The sequence below is a fragment of the Ictidomys tridecemlineatus genome, chromosome 12 (assembly GCF_052094955.1).
Source record: "Ictidomys tridecemlineatus isolate mIctTri1 chromosome 12, mIctTri1.hap1, whole genome shotgun sequence".
Taxonomy (NCBI): domain Eukaryota; kingdom Metazoa; phylum Chordata; class Mammalia; order Rodentia; family Sciuridae; genus Ictidomys; species Ictidomys tridecemlineatus.
The window spans coordinates 66082776-66105384 of NC_135488.1; the positions used below are offsets into that span (position 1 = coordinate 66082776).

The 22609-nt window shown below is 34.7% G+C and overlaps 1 protein-coding gene across 7 annotated transcripts; it reads left to right on the top strand.

The window, feature by feature from the left end:
- Positions 1-3223: 3223 nt before the first annotated feature.
- On the top strand, positions 3224-19924 carry C1d (C1D nuclear receptor corepressor). Of its 7 annotated transcripts, XM_078029097.1 has the most exons (8): positions 3277-3340; positions 6542-6646; positions 7483-7530; positions 13245-13265; positions 14746-14892; positions 15654-15720; positions 16031-16086; positions 18752-19924. In XM_078029097.1, exons 5-8 carry the CDS (start codon positions 14755-14757, stop codon positions 18914-18916), a joined length of 426 nt encoding a protein of 141 aa, XP_077885223.1. In that variant the 5' UTR covers positions 3277-3340; positions 6542-6646; positions 7483-7530; positions 13245-13265; positions 14746-14754; the 3' UTR covers positions 18917-19924. The 7 variants fall into 7 exon arrangements, with proteins under 7 accessions (XP_005322143.1, XP_040127001.1, XP_077885223.1 ...); XM_078029095.1 differs by lacking the exon at positions 13245-13265 and having other exon boundaries at positions 3278-3340; XM_078029094.1 differs by lacking the exon at positions 13245-13265 and having other exon boundaries at positions 3278-3340; positions 6542-6573.
- The last annotated feature ends 2685 nt before the right edge of the window (positions 19925-22609 follow it).

Below are 22609 nucleotides of genomic sequence, written 5' to 3' on the forward strand. Positions count from 1 at the left end.
TCCACAGTTTCATTTTCTTTGGCTTTAGAGTTGCACACACTCAACTATAGTCCAAAAACATTAAATGGTAATTTCCAGGAAAAAACTCTCATAAATTCTAAATTCTGAGTCTTTCTGAGGAGCATGATGAAATCTCATGCCATCCCACCTGGGATGTGAATCACCACTTTGATCAGCATATCCATGTTGATATATCTACACTAGTCATTTAACAGTTATCTTTGTTATCAGATCTAATGTCATAGGTATCACAGTGCTTGTGTTCAATTAACCCAGAAAGCAAGAGTATTGAGCAAAAGAGGCACCAAGGGGATAAAGCATGGAAGGACAGATTAACTTTGGTAGTAAGTCACAATGCTGCAGAGCATATTAAAAAAACAAACAACACAATATCGTACATACAGATGGTACCTGACTTATGGTAGTTTAACTTATGATTTTTTGACTTTCCAATTTGTTTTTAAGGATGTAATCACAACATAAATGAAGGAACATCTGTATTGAGTTTAGTACTATCCAAGGTTTCAGGTCTCTACTGGGCATCTTAGAAAGTATCCTGCAGATAAGAGGAGATGATTGTTACAGAAACTGATGTAGCATGATGCTGTGGTTTTTGAAATGCTATCAGTATTAGTAGTAGGCATCTTTTCCCCCCCTGTATTGTGTGGTTTGGGATAACTATTTCCTCACTTTCCAGTGCTCCTTAGGGATCTAAGCAATACTTAAACATGCATCAGGAAAGTCAAATGCTTAAATGCACATGGATTTAAGGAGAATAAGCTGTGAAGGAAAAAAATGCGAAAGTAAGTGGGATACAGTGGGGGGAAAAGAGGAAGACATTTGAGAAAAGTAAGAAATTTGAATGTTAACTTCATAAGAGGAAGGACTCCCCCCCCCATATCTATTACATGTGGAACATAGTCTAACACATAGGGGGACTGAGTGAATTTGTTGAACAGGTCATAGAATTATGGGCTACTGCTGAATGGATGTTTATTACAAGGGTGTAATAAACCATTCATTCCAATTCAGGTGCAGGAGCTGAAAGCCCTGAGTGAGCAGCATCTGTAGGATCTGTTTCAGCTTTTACATGGAAGGTACATTTTTGCCAGGCATTCTCTACCAATGACGAACATACAAGAGGGCATACTGGGGACTGAACACAGGGAAGAAGCCATTTCTGCCCATGTGAAGGTCTGTAAACAAGTCAAAATAACACCTGGTATTTTGCCAGGGGAATGTTAGAGTTCGTAAACAAGTCTGGATGGTGCCTGGCAAAATGCCAGAGGGAGTGGTTTGAGAAGTAACAAAAGCAGCCATTAAGTGTAGAGATTCCTTATTGGTTGACTGATGTATCTAGTTTATGCTAATTAAGATAAGCTGGGCAAAATGTATAAATAGCTCTGTTGTCCTACAATAAATGGCTCCTACTCCTGCTGTATCAAGGTACACAAGTTATTCGTCACCCCCCCCCCCCCTTATTCTGCTGCAGCAGGACTGGAGCATGCCCAGTCTGATCTTCTCTAAGGGTCATTTTGCTCTGAAGTTCATTGTTAAGTTTGGTTGATCTGTCTGCCACATCTGCATTATGATCTTAGGCTCTTTTTGCCCAATTCTGCTTCCTCTGTCTTTCAGAGACACCCTCCCCTTACAATTTCTTATACTTTTAATTCTGTTTTAGTGTCTTCTTGCTGAAGGATCAAAATGACACAAGGGGTGACATTTTGCCTTGAAGTCTCATCATTCCTTTGATACCGGACAAATAGTCAGATTTTTTGTTATTCTGGGTTCAGTCTTCCCTGGTCTCAACAGTCTTTGTGGTGGAGGTTTGGAATCCAAGTGTGATTACAGATTAGTGTCAGAACATGAACTGTTATTTCACCTGTATAAGAAGATGGGTGCAGAAACTGAAAATAATCATTTAGAAGCTTTCATAACAATTTCACATTTGGTATGACATTAGTGACCAGTGAACTGGTTTTCTTGAACAGTATATAGATTAGTTTGGATGTTGTTGAATTCATATGGTTATCGCTGTTGTATGAACTGTGTATTAGTCATGTGCAGCAGGGCCAAATTCCAGACTATGTTAATATTTTTTTAAATATTTATTTTTTGTTTTAGGTGGACACAGTATCTTTATTTTACATTTTTTTTTCATGTGGTGCTGAAGATCCAACCCAGTGCCTCCTGCATGCTAGGCGAGTGCTCTACCACTGAGCCACAATCCCAGCTGTGACTATGTTAATATTTTAAGCTTAGTTTGGTAATAGTGATCCAACTCCAATATAATCTGGAGTTGACTTCTTTCACTAACACATAATTTAAATTTAATAACTTTAAAGAAAAATTGTTGAAACTGGCAACTGATGGATAATTGATGATGAATTTTGAAAATATGGCATAATTTGTTTCATTTTAGAAAAAAGTTAAGAATTGATATTCTTACTGCCTTGAAACAGCTTTAAAATCTCTTATTTCTATCAATGTACCTATGTGAGAGATTTTTTTCTACGGTTAATGTGAAAATAGAAAAATTAAAAATACATGGTATCCCCTGCAAACTCTTCAAGAAGCTGTCATTAATCCAAGTATAGGAAACAAACCAGAAACAAGTTCATTTGGCACTTTAAGAACTTTAAGTACTTGGCATTTTAAGTATTGACACTCCGTGATTGTGCAAAGCACTAGGCATTTCATACATGGAATTGCAATTTCATGAGAAACTTTTTGTTGAATTATGAATGTGGAACCATAAAAAGTTACGGATGTCAAATAGTTCAGTTCGAACAACATGTAATTTTGGGAATTATTATTTTTTCTTTGAAATGCAACTTTACATGTACTGAAACGAATAATTAAAAAACCTGAGCTTGTATTTTGCACATCCTCTTTTTTTTTTCATTATTCTGGTAATTCATTTTTCCCATATTTACGAAAGTATCTCTTACCGATGTACTGGAAAAATAAAGAACTCATCCGTCACCACGTAAGTGGCTCTGAGACTAATTTTGAGACAGAGGGCCGTGAAGAACCAGGCCCCAGAACACTTCGGCCAAAGCAAAATTTTTAGTAACTAACATTTCTAGGTAAATATCCTCAATTTGTATTTAGACAAATACAAGTCTAGATAAAAGTGCCCGGAGTCCCTTCTCAAAGGAATTTCACGTGGCTGGGCGGAGACACTCAAGAGCCCTGTTTTCCGCAACTGAGTAGAGGGGCGGGGCGTATAGCGTGAGGTCATCGGAGAGCGACGATCACCCTGCAGGCAGAGCCGGCGCGTTACTGATGTCATCATCGCCCGACAGCTTTCAGAGAGACTGGAGTGCACGGCTCAGAGGTATTATTCAAAGTTGGGGTTGAGTCTTTTAGGTACGCCTGCGAATGTCTGCTTCTCTGTCCTGGATTACCCTATCGTTCTCTGGCCAGACCGGGAGGATTCGGGTCGGGGCTGCCTCGCCTTCCGGGAATGCGATCTGTCACGGCCAGGCTTTGCGGGTGGCATTCGCAGGACCCCCACTTCCGCTTGTCTTGGGATTCCTTGCCGACTTTTGCTTATCGTTGCCCCTCACTTTCCTCTCTGGTTCCGTTTTTTCCCCCCTTCGCTCGTTAACTCTGCCTTTCAATATCGGAAGGCGAGAAATAAAAATATATGGCTTCCAAGTGAATTTTCAGCCTTTTCAGCGAGAAGGGCCAAAGTGGAAAGTGTAGGGGAGTAACTTTCCTATATTACCTTCGTTTATCAATCGCATTCATGATTGCAGATTGCCTGCCGCTGCTAGATCAGCCTGTCTGAATAATGGGCTAATTTCACTTTGAGCTGAAATCTGTAGTGAATAATTACAAAGCAGTTTTCTTTTTCAGTGTGAGTCAAACTTCTGTTAGCAAATAACTTACGTGTCTTTATGTTTGTTGACTGCAATTAAGTTTTGGCTTGATAAAGATGTTTGTATCCGAATAAGATGATTTTGGTTCGTTTATTCACCTATTTGGACTTTTTAATAGTAGACTGAACCAAGACTTAAACCAAGTGTGAATAATGGATTTTCAAAATAATCTGAATAGCCTCACAAGTCAGAGGCATATCCTTTTTTTATTAACAGCTTTAACTTTTCATATGGCTCTTCATGTATATCATCTATTTCCAAACATTTGACTCTTTAACTATGACTCTAAATAGTCCACATTGGATTAGTGTTTTTGATCATTTTCAGTTTAATAAAATAATACTAACTATTACTAGCAAATGTTTTGAGTGTAACTGAACCAGGTACTGTTCTAATAGCATACCTATATTATTCATTTAATTTGCACAAAAACCCTGTATAGTATTATTGTTAATTTAGAGAAGAGATGATTGTAATAAACAAGTTTCATATATTTTCAAAGGTAATTTGTTGCTTCATATAATTTTGAAAACTCTTTGAATTACAAACATTGAAAAGAAGTAAATTGCTTCCAATCTGATGTAATTACTTATTTTAATTTTGAGCAACCTCCTTGTAATTTATATATTTTTTATTATAAAACTTTGGAACATGTTTGTTTTTAGAGTTTAATATATTTATTAGAAAAGGAAGAATATTTTATTTTCTCATGGATTGTATTGTAATCATGAAGGAGAATTACAGATGACACTAACATAGACTCAGTTTGTCCAAAACAATATTTATTGAGAACTTGTATGTACATTCACTATTATTTTCTAAGATAACATAATATTTAAAAGAACATGTGAAAATGTCTCTCTAGTTCTAACAAACAATAATATGTATGCTGAATTTTTTCTCTTAGTTCATAACTGTGTATAACTCTATTTGGTATAGAGATGGAAACAGTCCCCAAATGTACAGTATGACATTTTTTCTTTTGGGTTCATGTAGTAACTTCCTAATAGCTGTAGGTCCAAACTACAATCTGATAAGATTCTCTAAAAGTTGGTTCCCTTTTACTTTGATTGATTTTAATCCATAGAAACTATGCTTTGGGGTTTGAATTTTAACCTTTTTCTGGGTTAGTGATCTATGATGCTGGGCAGCAGTAGGGTAGTTCCCAGTCAGCCACATGATCATGAGGATATACAATTGATATTCCACAGTGAACTGTACTCAATGAATTATGTAAGATATGCAGCATTTTATTATAACAGAGGCATAGTGTTAGATGATTTTGCCCAATTGAAAGCTAAGTAAGTGTTCTGAGTATCTTTAAGGTAGGCAAGGCTAAGCTGTGCTTGGTAGGTTAGATATATTAAATACATTTTCAACTTGTTATTTTTTAACTTAAAATGGGTTTTTTGGTATATAACCGCATTGTTAGCTGAGGAGTATCTGTAGTTATTAAGTACCTAGTATCTGTAGTTGCTAAATGTCTTTTTGTGACAAGATTAGTGATATGGAGGTAACAAATTTGATTCAAAATCCTGCCTTGAAGAAAGAGCCTAGCAAGTAAACAACAAATGAGAAGTTCTGAGCAAAGGAACAATGTGATCCTGACTTAAGTTTTAATAGGATCACACTGATTGCTGTGCTAAGAATAGCTTATTGGATGATGTGGTAGATGAAAACCAGGAGACTAATTAGGGAGATGTTGTAATAATTCAGATGAGATGATAGCATCTTAACTAGATGGAAAGAAGTTAAGGTAAATAGCAGTACAATTTTGGATGCATTTTGTATATGAAGCCAATAGAATTTGCTTACGTATTGAATGCGGTTTGTGAGAACAACATAATTGTCAGTTTTGAGCCTGAGCCACTAGAAGAGTGGAATTGCCTTTTACTGAGATGTGGAAAACTGTGGGAAGGGCAGGCTTGTGGGAGAAGATTAGGAGTTAGTTATGACATGTTCAGTTTGAGATATGTTAGTTATCCAAGTGGAGATGTTGAGTAGGCAGTTGGATATATGGAGTCTGGAGTTCAGGGGGAGTGGTCGTTGCTGCAAACAAACATTTGGGAGTTGTCATTGAGCAGATGGTATTTAAAGTTGTGACTTTGGCACTAGTCATTAAAGCAGTGAATGTAGATAGAAAAGAGAAGCAGCAGCTGAGCCCTCAGGTGTTTAGAATTTTCCTATTAGGAAAGTGAGGAAGAACCAGCAGGAGGCAGACTGGACAGCCAGCAAGGGAAAAGGACAATTTTGAGTCTGGTATCGTGGAATTCAGGGTGGAATGATGTGTTCAGATTTGTCAGATGCAGCTGATGGATCAGGTAAAATGAGGATTGACACCTTTGGATTTATCGAGATACATGTGGAATATTACTGATAGGTATGTGATAACTCTTAAGTCTGGAGAAGCAGTCACACACCAGTGTATAACTATATTGTGGGTGTATTCAGAGAACCTTGAGAGTGAAGCTGAGGAACAGATTACTTTTATTTGGGAGATATGGAAGTCTTTTTACAGAGGAAGGGCATTTGATGTGGAGTTTAATAAGTTTCTTTAGGGCCCCCCCCCCAAATGAGTAGAGGTACGGGGAGGTCTTTTCCAAGTAGAGGGAAAGGACTGTGAAACGACTTCCCTTCTTTCTCTTTCTTCACAGCTACACCTACCCGTCAGCTATTTTATGCTTTGGCAAGTCTTCTTTCCTTTGTATCTACTAGCCAATTCCCGGTTTTGGGTAAACTTGTAGCTCCAGGCCTACTAGGTAACTTGTGGGGATTTTAGTTATGTAGTTGAGTGTGATATTAGGGGGTGGGGGAAAGATGGGAATCCAGGCTGGAAGTGTGAGAGGGCTACACTTTGAAGGACCTTCTGTGTTGTGTATAATAAGATTTTTTTCCCCCTAAAAGAATAAGGAATCATTGTAGTGATTTGTGAGGGATGCTTGTCCATTGGATTTTGATTCCATTCCACTGAACTTTACCACTTATTAGTCCTGTGACCTAAGTCCCTGTGGTGTTGTCAATAAAGTGTGGCTATTATCTGTTCCCATTTATAGAGTTGTCATGAAGACTCCCCCCTCTACTGTTTTTGTCCACTTCACTGTCATTCAGAATACTTTTTTTTTTCATTTTTAAGAGTATTTTCTTAAAAGAAGTACTCAGTCTACCCTCAGATTAGGTCGAATGCATTAGTTTATAGCCTCAAGGCACCATTCGTTTCATGTCATTGTAATTTTATATTTCCGTGATTATTTGATTAGTGTTTATCATCTGTACTAAATATAAGCCTAGTGCAGGCAAGTTTTTGTTCTGTTATGGTTTAGATATGAGATGTTCCCCAAAAGCTCATGTGTGAGACAGTGCAAGGAAGTTTAGAGGTGAAATGATTGGGTTATGAAAACTTAATCAGTACACTAATCCACTTGAATGAATTAACTGGATGGTAACTGTAGGCAGGCAAGGTGTGACTTAAGAAGGTGGGTAATTTAGGGCATGCCTTTGGGGTACATGTTTTGTTCCTGGTGAATAGAACAGTCTTGTTTTCTGATTGCTTTGTCCTGGGCTGCCTTTTCTGCCCTGATGTTCTGTCTCCACTCAGGCACAAAACAATGGAGTAGGTCATCTGTGGACTGAGAACTCTGAAATTGTGAGTGCAAAATAAACTTTTCTTCCTCTAAAATTGTTCTTGTTACAGCAATGAAAAAACTGACTAAAACATATTCCAAGTTTCAGGACAATATGTCATCAATACTAAATAAATATCTATTGAATAAGTAAGTCCTTAATGTCTGGCAGGTGGTAAATGCTCAGTGGATGTTATTCATTTACAAGGCATTGTGCATTGTGTGCAGATGAAGGAGTCTAGGATCAATAAAAGAATGGCCAGGTAACTGAGAGGTGAACCAGTGGTGGTTGGGTAGCATTAATTTGTGTTCTTTTGTGAGTTTCTTTAGGGATGTTTAGTAGGCTCAGAGCTAAAATGGTTACCAGGACTAAGAAGTAGCTAACAAGGCCAGAGAAACGTTAAAGACTTCCAGAAGTAACTTGGAAATAGCTGACTGGGAGGAAGGGAGCCAGAAGAGGCTTTTGTACCCTGGGAATAGAGAGAATATGGCCTTTTGGTGGCTAGAAAATTTAGATGTAAGGAAGTGAATACATTCATATGGTTCTTTGAATATAAAAGAACTGAAGGATATGGGTTTCATTTAGCTGCCAAGTAGTGGGAAATTACACTTTATCTGGCCTATTGGGGAATAAGGTAAATTTCAAAATTTAAGATAATTGAAGTTTTCATTTGTAAACATGTAATTATGTTACTCAATTCATTTAAAAATCAATTCAGAGAATGTAATATAATATGCTCTTGTGCTCATACATACAGTCATCCTGTGTGTGTGAGAGGCCCTGGGGAGTACATCACTATGACACAGCCTACTCAAGGAGCTTGTAGTCAAAGGGAAAGTCACGTAAATAAATAAGCAGACATTATAAGATAGCGTTTTAATTGACATGACAGCTTGTAGGTGTGTTTATCCATATAGAGAGAATGGAAAGAGGGCACTCAAGAATCTTCATTGGCTAAAGTGAAACCGTATCTTCAAAGAGAAGCAGGATTTGAACAAAGTGGAATTGCAAGGGCATTTCAGTACAGAGAACCACCTGGTGAAAGTTTAGAGAGAGAATATGGTGCATTTGGAAAGCTGCCATCATGCCTTCAGTTAGAGGATTGGAGGAGGACAAAAATGAGGTTAGACATGCAAGGGCCACTTTATAATGACCTAGCATCCATGCTTAGGGATTTGGAATTATCTTCTAAGTAGTGGGGAACTATTGCAGAATTTTAGGCAGGGGAGTACCATGATAGGACTATTTTTGCAGAAAAATCATGTTTTGTAATATTCTAAAATTGAGAGTGGGGAAAAATTGGCAGTAGGAAGACTACTCAAAGGCTATTGAAAAGCTAATCAGTGAGAATGTAGGAAAGTCTATGGTGTAGGGACATTAAGAAAGCCATAATGACAGAAATGGTTGAATTTGGGGCCTGAGAGTCAGGAGTGACTTGCGGGTTTTTGCCTGGGCTGATACTCAGAATAGAGGGGAGGAGGTAGCTGATGATGTCAGTTTCAGTTGTGGTGCTATGCCCCCTTATTTTTCTCCTCTGGGTACTTTGGTTTCTCTAATCAGTGAGAGGAGGGGCAGAAGAGTGACAGTATGTCCTGTAGGGATACCAGCTGCTGGGCACTGTGTTCCCCCACACCCTCTGCTCCTTATTCTCAGCCAGATCTTATTGAGCACATTTTCTCATGTTCTCTCCATCTCTGTCTGTCCTTGCAGGAAGAATAGGTAGAAGGGCGAGGAGGACAAAGGCAGATGAGTTCTTCCTCCTTTTGGAAGTTTTCCTGTGCATAGCCTTAGGCCCTTCTGTGGCTCCTTTTCTTCTGTGAGGTTTAACTAAGTTAAGGTGTATGGAGTGCTGAGAATAGGGCCTGGCAAGTGGTGCTTTTCAAGCTATTGCTGGATCCTAAGGTCATTGCTTGATCCTAGGGTCAGAGTTGCACAGTGGGGTGTTCCTGCAGAAGTAATAGATAAATCAGTAGAACTGGGAAGAATTTCTGATATAGAAGAGGTTTTATTTTAAGCCTGCCTTGCCTTTAGTTAGGAACAAAGCAAGTGGTTTAGTGTAATGAGGGAAGTTATTCTTATTGCCTTGCTCTCAGTGTTCACCCTAACCCATTTTAACAATAAAAAGCTGCTTATTGGTGCTTAGGGATGGGGAATAATAGCAGAAAACATCCCCACCATGTTCTGGAGAGGCAAACTATTTTCTAATAGGAAAATTGGATGAAAAAAGTCACATTTAAATAAAGATCTTTTGTGATTTAAAAAAAATTGTTGTAGTATTTATTAAAAATCAGATACTTTATAAAATATACCTTTATTTAAATTTGGTGGTGGTTTATTTTATATTACAAATTAAAAATTTTTTGAAAAAAATTTAAGCAATCAAGAATTAAATGAGTCCACTTTGATCCTATTTCCTAATCCCTGCCCCTTCTCAAAGGGTTAAGTATCTATTTCCTTTATAGATCTCCTTTCAAACCCTTTTTTATGTATATGCAAGTACAGATTTTAAAAAACCCTGAAGACATATTTTAGGCACATTTTTGGTTATTTACAATGTTTCATGACTTTTTTCACTTCTCATTGGGTGTCATTGCACATAGACTTCTTTAATTTTAATGGTCATATAGTATTCCCACGGACCGATGGATGTTACTGTAATTCGTTTAACCATTTCCTTATGAATAAAAATTTAGGTTGTTTCTAGTGTTTTTGTAGTAGTTTATTTGCATTCAACAAATTTTATTGTTTATTGACTACCAGGCAGTGCTTGTGAATAAAATGCAAATCCCTGCTCTCATTATTATTTCCTTCTTTTGGTGGTAGACAGATAATAAATTACTAAAACTTTGATGGATGTCAGATGCTGTTAAGTAACATAAGGTGTGGAAGGAGTTGGGAAGTGAGGTGAGGGTAGTGCATTTTTAAATGAGGTAGACAGGAAAGATTCACCACTAGGTGACATTTGAGCAGAGGTCTGGTGCAGGTGGTGTAATGAGCTCTGGAGCTGTTGGTCAGGGAGGAGAAGAGGAAGACAGCATTCTAGGAAAGGGAGAAGTACAAAGGTCTCGAGGTAGACACATTTCCTGATGCCATGTGAGAGACGAGCAGTGGGGCTGTTGTGGCTGGAATGAAATGAGCAAGGGGAGAATGGGAGGGGATGAAGTCACAGAAGATGAGGATTGTGTTTGGACCTCTTTTTACACTATAAGTATTTTGTCTTTTATTCTGAATGAGGTGGCAAGCCTTTGGAAATTTCCGAGTAGAGATGTGGCTTGTTCTGCTTTTGAATGGTCACTCTCCTTTCTTGATAAGAGACTGTTTTTCCTGGATGCAAAGAGGCCATTCAGGTGGCTTTTGCAATAGTCCAGGTAAGACATGAGGGTGGTTTGCACCAGGATGGTAGCAGTGCAGTGGTAGGAAGGGATTTGATTCTGATTTGATATGTGTTAAAGATGAGGTGAGAATAAACAAGCAGGGATCTCTGAAATTTTGGGTCTAAACTGTTAGAAAGTTGGGCCTCAACAATTGAAAAAAATTGTCTTGAAATGAGATGGGGAAGACTGTCATAGACAAGATTAGGAATTTGGTATTGAGCCTGTTACAATTGAGAATTTATTAGATATCCAATCAGAGAAATGAAGTAAGCAGTTGGAAATGTAAAGTTAGAGTTCTGAGGAAAGGTCAGGCCTGGAGACAAACCTGGGAGTCCTCAGTTACTTGATGCAATTTAAATCTCTTAGCTCACCTAGGAATAAGTTTGATAGAGAAGAAAAGAGGCAAGGACAGTATTTGGGCACTTCAAGGTTAAGAGGCTGAGGGCAAAAGAAGAATGCATTAGAGAGACCAAAAAACCAGCCAGCGAAGTGGAGGAGCAACCAAGAAAATGTGATGTTCTAGAAACCAAGTGGAGGGAGATGATGTCAAATAATGAGAACTGAGAGTTGGATGTCAAGTTTAACAGTGCGGCAGTACGAGTGACTTTGAAGAGCAATTGCTAGGAAAAAAGTAGGGAGTCTAATTGGAGGGGATGAGAGAAAGAAAGGAGAAAATAAGAGACTGTTAACATAAGCAACCCATTTGAGGAGTGTTTTCTAAAAGGGAGAAAGGAAATGGGGCTGTAGCTAGAGGGTGTGTTAGTCAGCTGTGACAAAATACCCAAGATAATCAACTTGTAAGGAGGAGACATTTATTTTGTCTCACAGTTTCAGAAGTTTCAGCTCATAGTTACTTTGCTCTAAAGCTTTTGGGCCTGTGATGAGTCTGAATATTATGGTGGGAAGTAATAGAGCAAAGTTGTCACTTCATGGTGGCCAAGAAGAGAGGGAAGAGGGGCTGGTGTCCCAATACTCCTCTTAAGGGCATGCCCTGCTCATGACCTGACTTCCTTCCACTAGGCCTTACCTCTTAAAGGTTTTACCACCTCCCAGAAGTGCCATAGGCTCAGGTCCAAGCCTTCTAGCCTATAGGCCTTTGGGGGACATTTAAGATTTAAGCCATGACAGAGAAAGACATAAGTCAAGGTGTTTCTTTTGTTTCTTGTCTTTGATGGAAAAATAAAATATTTTAAGCTTATGGGTAATGATCTAGCAAAGGGAAAGACTGATGCAAGAGAGTGGGAAAAATTCAGAGAAGAGTTTGAAGCCGATTTTAATACATTCACGTACATATGTATAAGGATTTCTGTAGGCGAGATGCTTAAAAGGATTTCCTGAGTCAAAGGGCAAGTGTACTGAAAATGCTCTACTAATTTATATTCTGCCTAGCATTGAACATTCCTTATTTTTAAAGTTATTGCCGACCTAGTAAGTGATGATAATCTGTCTAATCCTTTTTTATATTTTGGCAATTATTTTCTCCTGGCTGTCTTTGGCCTTTTAATTTTGCTTACAGTATTCTTTTTACCATGTAGACTATTTTTCCTTTCAGTTTTTATGTATTTAAGGCTGTCAGCCATTTCCTTTTAAAATATTTGAGTTTCATTTGGATGATATAAATAATTTTCCTTCTTTTTTAAAATTTTGAGCCACAGTCTTATTAAGTTGTCTAGGCTGGCCTAAAATTTGTGATTCTCCTGCCTTAGCCTCCCAAATATGATATTTTATATAATCTTCTGATATGGTTATACATTTACATTTTAATTCATCTTGGGTTTCTTTTTTGGATATTATGAAATAGATATTTAAATTTTCCATCTCTTTTCTATATTCTTAAACAGTTAAATTCCATAAGAATAATTGCTTCCTAAAGGTCCTCTAGGTCTGGAGCCTTTCCAGAGAGTAGGTCTTTGACTACTTTGTACTTTTTTCCCTATAGTTAATGGTCTAAATACTTCCTTCTGGTTTTGTAATTGATTCTTTTCCCTCCAGAACATCATTCTTTTTATATTTTCAAATTTATTGGTTTCAAATTGTATATAGAGGAAATGCTAATGAGTCTTCTCTGCATGTGCAGTAGATCCCTGTACTTTCACTTTCATGCAGGTGAGGAGTGCTGGAGCTACCCTTTGGTTTAGCTGTTTTTAGCCCTTATGGTCCTTAGGGGTTATTCCTAGATGGTTATTCCTAGATTCTCATTCTAATTTGTTTGAGAAGTTCCTTGGCTCTGCTTCCTATCAGTTTGATCTTACCTGCTGTGCTTACAGAATTTCTGCTGTTGAGGTCTGTTGATGGGTATGTGACCTTAGTTTCCAATGTTTTTATTTTTATATATTTTTATTTTTTTTCTGTCATTTTGGAGGGATTTCATGAGGGATGAAAGGTCAGTGCATATTTTCATTTAAGCTTTTGGGATAAGAAGTCACAGTTCTTTGCTGTATGGTTTTATTTTTATTATAGTCATTTGTTTAGTTGCTGTTGAACAGTAGTTGGATAGTAACTTCACAGCTTAAGTAGTGACAGTCAGGTAGATTTCATTTTTTTTTTTTTAATGAAACCAGATGTCTTGGTGGAATATATTCATTGAGAAGAAATGTTAATTTATTATGACTAAATATTCAAGTAGTACTTTTGAAACCTAAAAGACATAGCATAACATTTAGAACTATAAGGTGCTTTATAGGTCATTAGACCAACTGCCTTGTTTTATGGATGAGGAATTTGAGGCCCAGAGAGAGTCAGCGATTTATCTAAGGTGACAAAAGTCAGTGATCAAGCAAGGTGGAAAACCCAGTCTCTTTACTTCCATTCTGCTGGGCTCTTTGCTACTATTCACTTTATTGCTGTTCTCTTTAGCCATGTAATAAGAATTTTTGTAACCTAAAGATGTTACACATGACTTGGAGTTGCTTCTGGAATTTGGTCTTAGGTACTTTAATACATTGTGTAGATTTCACTTTTTCTCACATAAATATTAATTATTGTGATTTAAGTATGAATTTTCAAAGAATGGGCTGTTAGGGTATGCTCTACTCTAAGTGAAAACCATATAGTTTATTTTTTTCTTCAAGTTTCTTCTTATCTGCTTATAGACTTTATGAGATTTATGGGCTTTGTGAATTTCTTATTAATATTTTAAAGAAGCTCAAGGAATATAAATATAGGCTTGAGAAATAATTTTGGTGATAAATGATCAGTGTTTTTCAGACCTAAGATGTCTAATTTTTTAGTTTAATATAACATCCTGCTAGATAACCACTTAAATTTAGAAAGGCTAAGATATGTAAGCTTTTCAAAGAAAAGCACTTTGCTTATTTTTTCAGCAGGCATTAGGAGATGTATTTTGTAAACTTTCATTACTTTTCTTGGTCTTTACCTTCAACAGAAAATTTTTAAAATGTAGAATTTGATTATTGATATTTCATATTTGTAATCAAGTTTTTTTTAAAGAGAGAAAATTTTTTAATATTTATTTTTCTTTAGTTTTCAGCAGACACAACATCTTTATTTTATTTTATGTGGTGCTGAGGATCGAACCCTGCGCTACGAGCATGCCAGGCGAGCGCACTGCCGCTTGAGCCATATCCCCAGCCCCTGTAATCAAGTTTTTAAAAGTATTGAACATTTGATATGTGTAGCATTAGTGGTCAAAAGTGGGTTCTTTTCTTTTTGTCCTCCCAAGCAGTTTAAGAAGGGAAGCTGGAATAAAGTTGCTCTAGAATTGCATTCTGAGAATATTTGTTTAATTAGCTGCTTGTTTTAATCTTTTAGTGCTTTTGAAATAAATGAAATTTTTATTTTTTGGCAAACTAAAGAACAAGCTCTGTTTCCATTATGAACTCTCAGAACTAATTTTTTTCCAGTTGGTCATAATGGCAGATGAAGAAATTAATGAAGACTATCCGGTAGAAATTCATGAGTATTTGTCAGCGTTTGAGAATTCCATTGGTGCTGTGGATGAGATGCTGAAGACCATGATGTCTGTTTCTAGAAATGAGTTGTTGCAGAAGGTATTTTAAGAATGTAATTCCTAAAAGTGAGTTTCATAAGACAGAACTTTGTCTTATGAAACATATGTAAGAAACAACAAACAGATTAGTGAGTTTTGCTTCTTTTTCCTTTGATTTCAATTTTTTAAGGGTTTGGATTTTTTAGGGGGAGAACAATAAAACTCCAGCCTTAGGAAATACTTCCTAAATATATTTTCATGTTGATTTGGTTTTCAAAAACAAGGAGCACTCACAGCATCCTTTTTGACAGACTCTATTTTTGACCTTTTAAGTATTACAATGATGTTATCAGGGTTTCTGGAAACTCTGTAGGACAAAAAGAGTAAATTGATTTTGACAGTCTAAAACAAATCTCATTATGTTTCTTCTGTCTTTGGTATTGCTTAAGCATGTTAGCCTGCTTCTTATACATAGATACATCATGTACAGTGTTTATATTGAAAAATTGCTTTTGACATAAAAATCCAGATGATAACTTCTGAAATTAAAATAATTCAGAAGAATTTTTCTTGGATTATATACATTCCTTGTTTAACTAAAGATGATATTCTGAAGTGAAAATTTGTGGGCAAAAATCACTGGTTAAGAAAATTTCTTTTTGTAAATTATGTCCAGATTATATGGTTATTGCATTATAGGAAGTAAAAAAAAAAAAGCATATTTCTTTGATATATTGTGCTTGGTGAAAGTTTGAAATGTTATCTGATGGTATTCAAAGTTTGTGTATTTATTCTTTCTTTTTTTGCTCTCTTTTTTATTAGTTGGACCCGCTTGAACAAGCGAAAGTGGATTTAGTTTCTGCGTACACATTAAATTCAATGTTTTGGGGTATGTATACTACATTGGAGTTAATTAGAAAGCACATATATACTATGTTAAAGGTGATTTATTTTTTAAATTACACAAAATATGTTTTACTGTATAGTGATTTTAATAGGTATTTAATTTTTTAAAATCAGAATACTGGGTTTCTATGAGCCATACATAAATTTAATACTACATAGAGGATGAATAATTTAAAATTTAATCAACCATCCAAGTTGCTATCCTTTTTTTGTGAATAATTGGGGTTTCGTTAGTTGGGGTGTTCTTATTAATGCATAACACCAATTTATTCCATGAAATCTTTCTCTTATAGTTTATTTGGCAACTCAAGGAGTGAATCCTAAGGAACATCCAGTAAAGCAGGAACTGGTAAGTTTTCAGTTAATTTATTTTCATTTTATATATGTATTGTAGTGTTTCTGAAGTTTCAGTTATACTATCTTTATCATACTAATCATGGAGAACAAAATTAGAGTCAAAATTATCATAGTGAGTCAGATCTTACACGTCTTTGTTTTTTCTTTCTCTTACCTTTGTCAGAGAATTGGTGTTCCATATATTATATAAATCTCTGGATGGGAAAATGTTAGGGTTCTAGTAATTATTTATAACTTTCATATTATTTTTCCTATAAATTCTTAAAATCCTGTTCATCTCTAGGGCTACCTTTTTTTTTTTTTAAACTCTTACACAATTCTTAAAAGTATATTCTAGTTGATTTACTAGCAAAGACGGGAAAGTTTCTCCCCCACCTTTTCAATTCCTCCATTAATTCATTTTCTCAGCAGTAAAGAATCCAGTTCAGCAACAAAGCTAAAAGCTTTTTTGGCACCAGCTGTATGTGTACTGTCCAGTAATTCTGCATTAGTGACATATTTACAACCTGTAATAAATCTTCTAGGTTTGTCTTTGTATTCCATTTAGATGTATAAGTATAGTATATAAGGTCTGATATCTTGGAGTTTTTGCTGACTTCAAATATTAAATCAAATCATTCAATTTGAAGGGAAAAATTAGAAATCAGACTTATGGTTACCTTGACTTGGCTTTATGAATAAGAATATTAATAAATTTATTTTTTGTGTTTGTAAAACATAAAGTAGATATATATATATATTTATATATATGAAATATACTTGACTTTATATTCTTGTTCTCAAGTCTTATGGTAATTGATATGTATGTTATTTACAACTTAGTGAAGCACTTGGTCATTTATTTATTTATTTTAAAAAAATGTATACCAGACTTGTCTTCATTTTTTTAATGTGTGGACTAAGGCATTTTCTTCTTTTAAATTCCTTGAAGTAAAAATAAATTTATCTTAAAATTCAGCAATCGTGAAAAATATTTAAATCAGAAGCATAAAGCAATATAATATGCAGATTTTGGTTTGACCAATGATACTGGTTTTAAACCTTAAGAAACATAGGTTGTATCATCTGTTTTCCACTAATACAGACTTTACATTTATAAAATATCTTTTTTTCCTTTTAATGCAAAATTATTTAGAGTATTCTTTGTAAAAGGATGGGATCATTTGTCTTCTGCCTCAGAAACCACTGTGCAGAGAGTACATTAATATTCTGAACAGAGTTGGCAAATAAAAAGCATACAAAAACCAATTCCTTTTTTCTGACCTTGTTACAGACATTACTAACTGATCACAGAGTTAGTGTTTTGCTGTATATATCATAAATGGGGAAAAGATTTGAAAATTAATCACTTTATTCATTCAACACATATTTGAATGCCTGCTGGGAGCCAGGCATTATTTCCAAGTGAGATGATTCCTCATTGAACTAAACTGAGAAATGTGGCAGACACCATACTGTATGAGATGGAGGGGGACAAACAATAAACACAATAAAATAAATAATAAATATATATGACTGTAGTATCTTAAGAAGTTTTATGTGTTATGGGGAAAAAAGGAAAATATGAGCAGGGAAAGGAGGCTTGGAGTTGGGTAGGATTACAGTTTTAAATGGTGAAGTCAGGGCCTCATTGCCAAGGTTAACATTTGAGCAGAGAATAAGAGAGGAAGTGGCTGTGAGGATATTTGAGAAAGATCATTTTAGGCGGTGGAATAAACAGGGTGAAGGCCCCAAGGCAGGGCTGGGTTATAGGTATGCTGCCCTTGTTGTCTACTATTGTAAGGACTGTGACTTTTATCAGAGAAATAGGGAGCTAGTAGAGGATTCTGAGCTGAATTTCTAGCCTTTTACAGCGAAAAAAAGTAAGGTTCTACATTTTTCTTTGTATGTTTATGTAACTGTTTTGATTATTTTAGTGAAACTTTCTTTTAAGCAGTGATCAATCATTTAATATGCTATTTTATGACTGTCATCAACTTTATTTCTCCATTTGAAGTATAGGATAGCCATTTATGCTGATTAATGGTCTCACAAGATTCAAAGTGGCCCAGTAACATATTATGTTTCTCACCTTGTAAAGTCTGATTAGAACCGTATATTTTATTAGAAAATTTCATGCACTTATCAATCAAAATCATGAAATTGAATAAAAGAGCTCGTATTTTCTTTCTGCCTATTTTAATTGTGACACTGGACAGTAATAAAAAATAAATGGCTAAATACTGCCTCATCTATTTTCTGTTTAGAAAAACCAAAGGAGAATTTAGTTTGTATGTTACAAATGTATGGGAACTCAGATTTTAGATTTTAGACTTTAGATACAAAACAGTTACTGTATACATTTAATTTAATACTAATTTGAAAAATTTATAACCACATATGAACAATTCAGTGTGTTAGTAGTGGTGTGTGTGGTTCTTTCTCTTTGAAAACACTCAGAACACTTCTGAAATGACTTTTTAATGTCTTTTTCATAGACTGTGAACTCCAGAAAGCATGGAGCATGTTTATCCTGTTCACTTGCATTTGCTAGTACCATGCACTTAATAGGCAATAAATACCTATCTATTGAATTTAACTGAGGTATAGCATGATAAAACTTGGTGGTGGTGAACAGCTCAGTAAATCCATTGCCTTTTTTTCTTTTTGTCTCTAAGGAAAGAATCAGAGTATACATGAACAGAGTCAAGGAAATAACAGACAAGAAAAAGGCCGGGAAGCTGGACAGAGGTGCAGCTTCAAGATTTGTAAAAAATGCCCTCTGGGAACCAAAACCTAAAAATGCATCAAAAGTTGCCAATAAAGGAAAAAATAAAAATTAAATTTTTGGTTTTGATGTACACATATACAAAAAGTACATCATTTTTATTGTTTCACAAAATACATGATTATGTGGCAATGTAAGATTTAAATGTATTGCTTTTTAAATTCACATATAAATTTAAACTTTAAATTTGTAATGCTAAATACTTTTATCCCCCAAAAGATTAAGTTGTCTTTATTGATTTTCCCATGAAGTTTTTAACATTGTGATATATATTTTATATTTAAAGTTTACCATCTCTTTTGATGAGATACTTATTTCTTTATGTTGCTCAATCTTGAAAGTATCCCTTTATAAGCAACTGTGAAATTTAAGTTAAATGTTCTTTGTAAACATTTGTACTATTTTAAATGAGTAATGACCTATGAAGTATGTATCTGTAGGCTGAAGTTATAAGTCCATCTGTTTTCATTATATGATATTAAGAATGAAATGACTTAAAGGTCTACTTTTGTGTGTGTGTGTAGTTAATTCATCATGTTTTCATGATTTTAGGAATTATTGCTTTTTTGATACTCAAAGAGTGAAATTAAACTAAGGTTGTACTTTAATTCTTGGCTTGTTGCCTCTATGTCCCATTTAAAATAAAATATATTCTAATTAACTTTAGGTGGAAAATAAGGTTGTATGTTGATGGCTGAATTTTGGCCTGATGGTTGTATAATAAAGGTTGTCAATGGTTTGTAGTCGACTTGGTTATTTTTCTCATTTGAGTAAATATGCCCTCCAAATTAGGAAGATAGGTTTTAGAATTCGTACTGAATAGAAAAATTCATGAGTTTTTGTTCTTCGCTTCTCCTGATCTCATTCTTTCAGATTATTTGATTACATGTGGCTGAGGCAGCATTAAGTGTATACAAGTGTTTTGGAACAACTTTCTTTGTTACATAATGGCACTTAAGCAGAGGAGAAATCCAAAGGAGATTACACTATGTTCATGTTCTGATTTATATTTCTGAAATATTTGTTACAGAGAATTCTACATATTAAACCTTTTTTGAATGTCTATGCCCATGAATTTTAATTATATGCCCTTAATGCTTTCATTCTTTGAATCCACATCATTATGTGCAGGATTGCCAAGTCTAGTAAAGTACTTTAATTTTTGAAAAAAAAGGAGTTGTTAAAATTTTCTGTGTGATTAATTCTCTATAAGTAATCTTGAATAAATGGATTTCTTGATTTATGGTAGCAGATATTGGAAATGGTCTTAAAATATAATGGATTTTGTGAAGAATGTTGAACTCTTTCTGTGATCCACAAAGAAGTCACTGATAGATACAGAAAGTCTTGTGGCTCTATTGGCAGACACTTTTTGAAGTGTAAGAACATTTTTGAACATTTTTAGTTATTTCACTCTTTTGCCACCTTCACTCTCAAATTTCTAGCTGCTTTTATAAGTAACTTCATGAGAAAAACAGGTGTTAAGATCAAATGTAGTATGTATATGGTTTATTGCAAAGAAACTTATAACTTGAATTTCTGTGTAATTTAAACTTTCTTAGAAAATGTTTTAAGTGGAAAATGTCATAAAATGGTAGAAAATCATTAGCCAAATTATTGGTTTGTGAAAGTTCAACTACGTTTTGTTAGGTTGGAGATTCTTAAGTAAATAATTCTTTTAGTGCTTATTAATAGGAATAAAAATAGCTTGAGCATATTCCATTTTATTAAATGTAATTTAAATTTTAATTTATTTATAACAAGGGACTAATTGATGGTAGTTCGTTGGTTATGTATTCACTCGTTGTTTGTTTATTCCTTCCACAAACATACTTAATGACATTTGTATTGCCAGAATCTGTGCTAGGAGCTAGGTTTCAAAGAAGACAACTCCAGCCTTTATCCCATTTTTATAAAGTATTATAAGAAAATTAGTCTTTTATTTCAGTGTTTCTGAATTACTGGAAAATTTATGACAAATTGTGCTCATTAGCCTTAGTCAGAACCATAAAGGGTGATGGGTTGATCTATTCGACTATGATGCAGTTATTGTTAACACAGTTTCTTCCAAATGACAATCCGCTTTAAGTTTAGATGTTAATTACATCTTTTATTAATCTCTTTGGGAATTGAGAAGTTGGAGAGGTCACGACTATCGATATTTTAAAGTTTAGAATTATAGACTATTAATCTCATCCTGAACAATGAGATCTTGTCTCTTAATATTATTCTAAGTAAAAGTTTCTTGTTCATAGTTGCAGGATGGGAATTCATTTCAGCAAAGTAGAATATGCTAAGAGAAAAATTGAAGCTTGAATTATGGTTTACATTCCAGGAATTAGGAGGTTATGTCAAATTGATGGGTTTTTAAGAAACTGCAGATTAAAAAATTCTTCTACTTAGCTATTAAATCTGGATGGGTATTATTTCTAAATAAGACTTTAAAAATCGACTTGAATGTAGGAAATGCTTAAAAATGGACAATATATTGAGTGTAGATACCTTTTTCTTAAGTGAGTCATTGGAAAAAAAGGTACTTGAGGACTCAGTTGATGATACAGTTAAATCATAATTTTTATGTAATAAATTATTAAAAATTCTGATAATTTATTTCTGATAATTTATACAAAGTGACATGAACTGAGAAAATTTAAATAGTGATTTTGAGACTCATGAGTAAGTTTGGTATATAAAGGGAAGAAGAAAAAACACAGATGTCTCATTTTTTTCTTTTATAGCATAGTTAGTAAACTTGTTTGAGTAAATTCAGTGGCTCTTTTGCTGAATGCTCTTGGAAGCAACCTATTTTATGAATGTGATGTGAATATATTTTACTAATGTAAACATTTCTCTTGTATTCTAATATAAAATTCTTCAGTTTGGAAATATTAACACTATTTTATTTATATGTTAGCATTTTATAATTGTCATTAGCAATCATGTTAAGGGAAAAGTATAGTGGATTATAATATAGTCCATTATATGAATTTGTTCTTCTTGATTAATTTGCTATTATATCACTTAATAACAGGGTTTTAAGAAAATGCTTTGAACGTTTTTTGTTTGCAGGTTTGTTTTCCTATCAAAGGGAGCTAACAACACAGCATACTCCTTGAAACAGCATCCTCTGACTTGATGTGCTTTTTTAAAGTGCTTATTTTTGTAAAACTATCCAGAAAAGGGAAAGCTATAGTGGTAGCTATTGGCAATTGAAACTTCAATTTTTACTTCCACCCTCCTCCCATCAAGATTAAAAACTAACCTGCTCTGGTCTTAAAAAGTAGAAAGAAGATGCTGGATTTTATTCCCCCTTCTCCCAATAAACCTAGATGTTTAGCAAATGTATCATGGCAGAATAGCTACATGCAAGATGTCAATTTCACAGTGATTTATTTTAGACAGTGTACCAAATTTGATGGTAGAAAAATAAGCTTTTATAAATGAAACATTTAAAAGACTCTTTTATTATTTGCTTTTCAGTTTAGTGTTGCCTTTAAGGTACACCATTTCAGTTTGGCAGCTACAATAAATGACTGGAGGAAATTGAAGATGATAATTCAACATTTCAAGATGCTGCTGCTGAAATGAATATAGACCTACCCAGGGCTTGGATTTAAAGTTTATAGTCATGATATTTTAAAGCCAAGTACCCAGGAAATTCATGGTGATAAGATTTGAATGAGATGATTAGGAGAAATAGGGAAGAATACCTTCAGTTCCTTGTTATGTAGGTATTATCTATTGAGGT

Excerpts from the sequence above, each read along its gene's own strand:
- C1d (XM_078029094.1), top strand. The coding sequence starts at position 3,289 with ATGTCATCATCGCCCGACAGCTTTCAGAGAGACTGGAGTGCACGGCTC. Across the intron at positions 7,531-14,745 it reads GGACTGAGAACTCTGAAATT|TTGGTCATAATGGCAGATGA; the intron begins GTGAGTGCAAAA and ends ATTTTTTTCCAG. Across the intron at positions 16,087-18,751 it reads ATCCAGTAAAGCAGGAACTG|GAAAGAATCAGAGTATACAT; the intron begins GTAAGTTTTCAG and ends TTTGTCTCTAAG.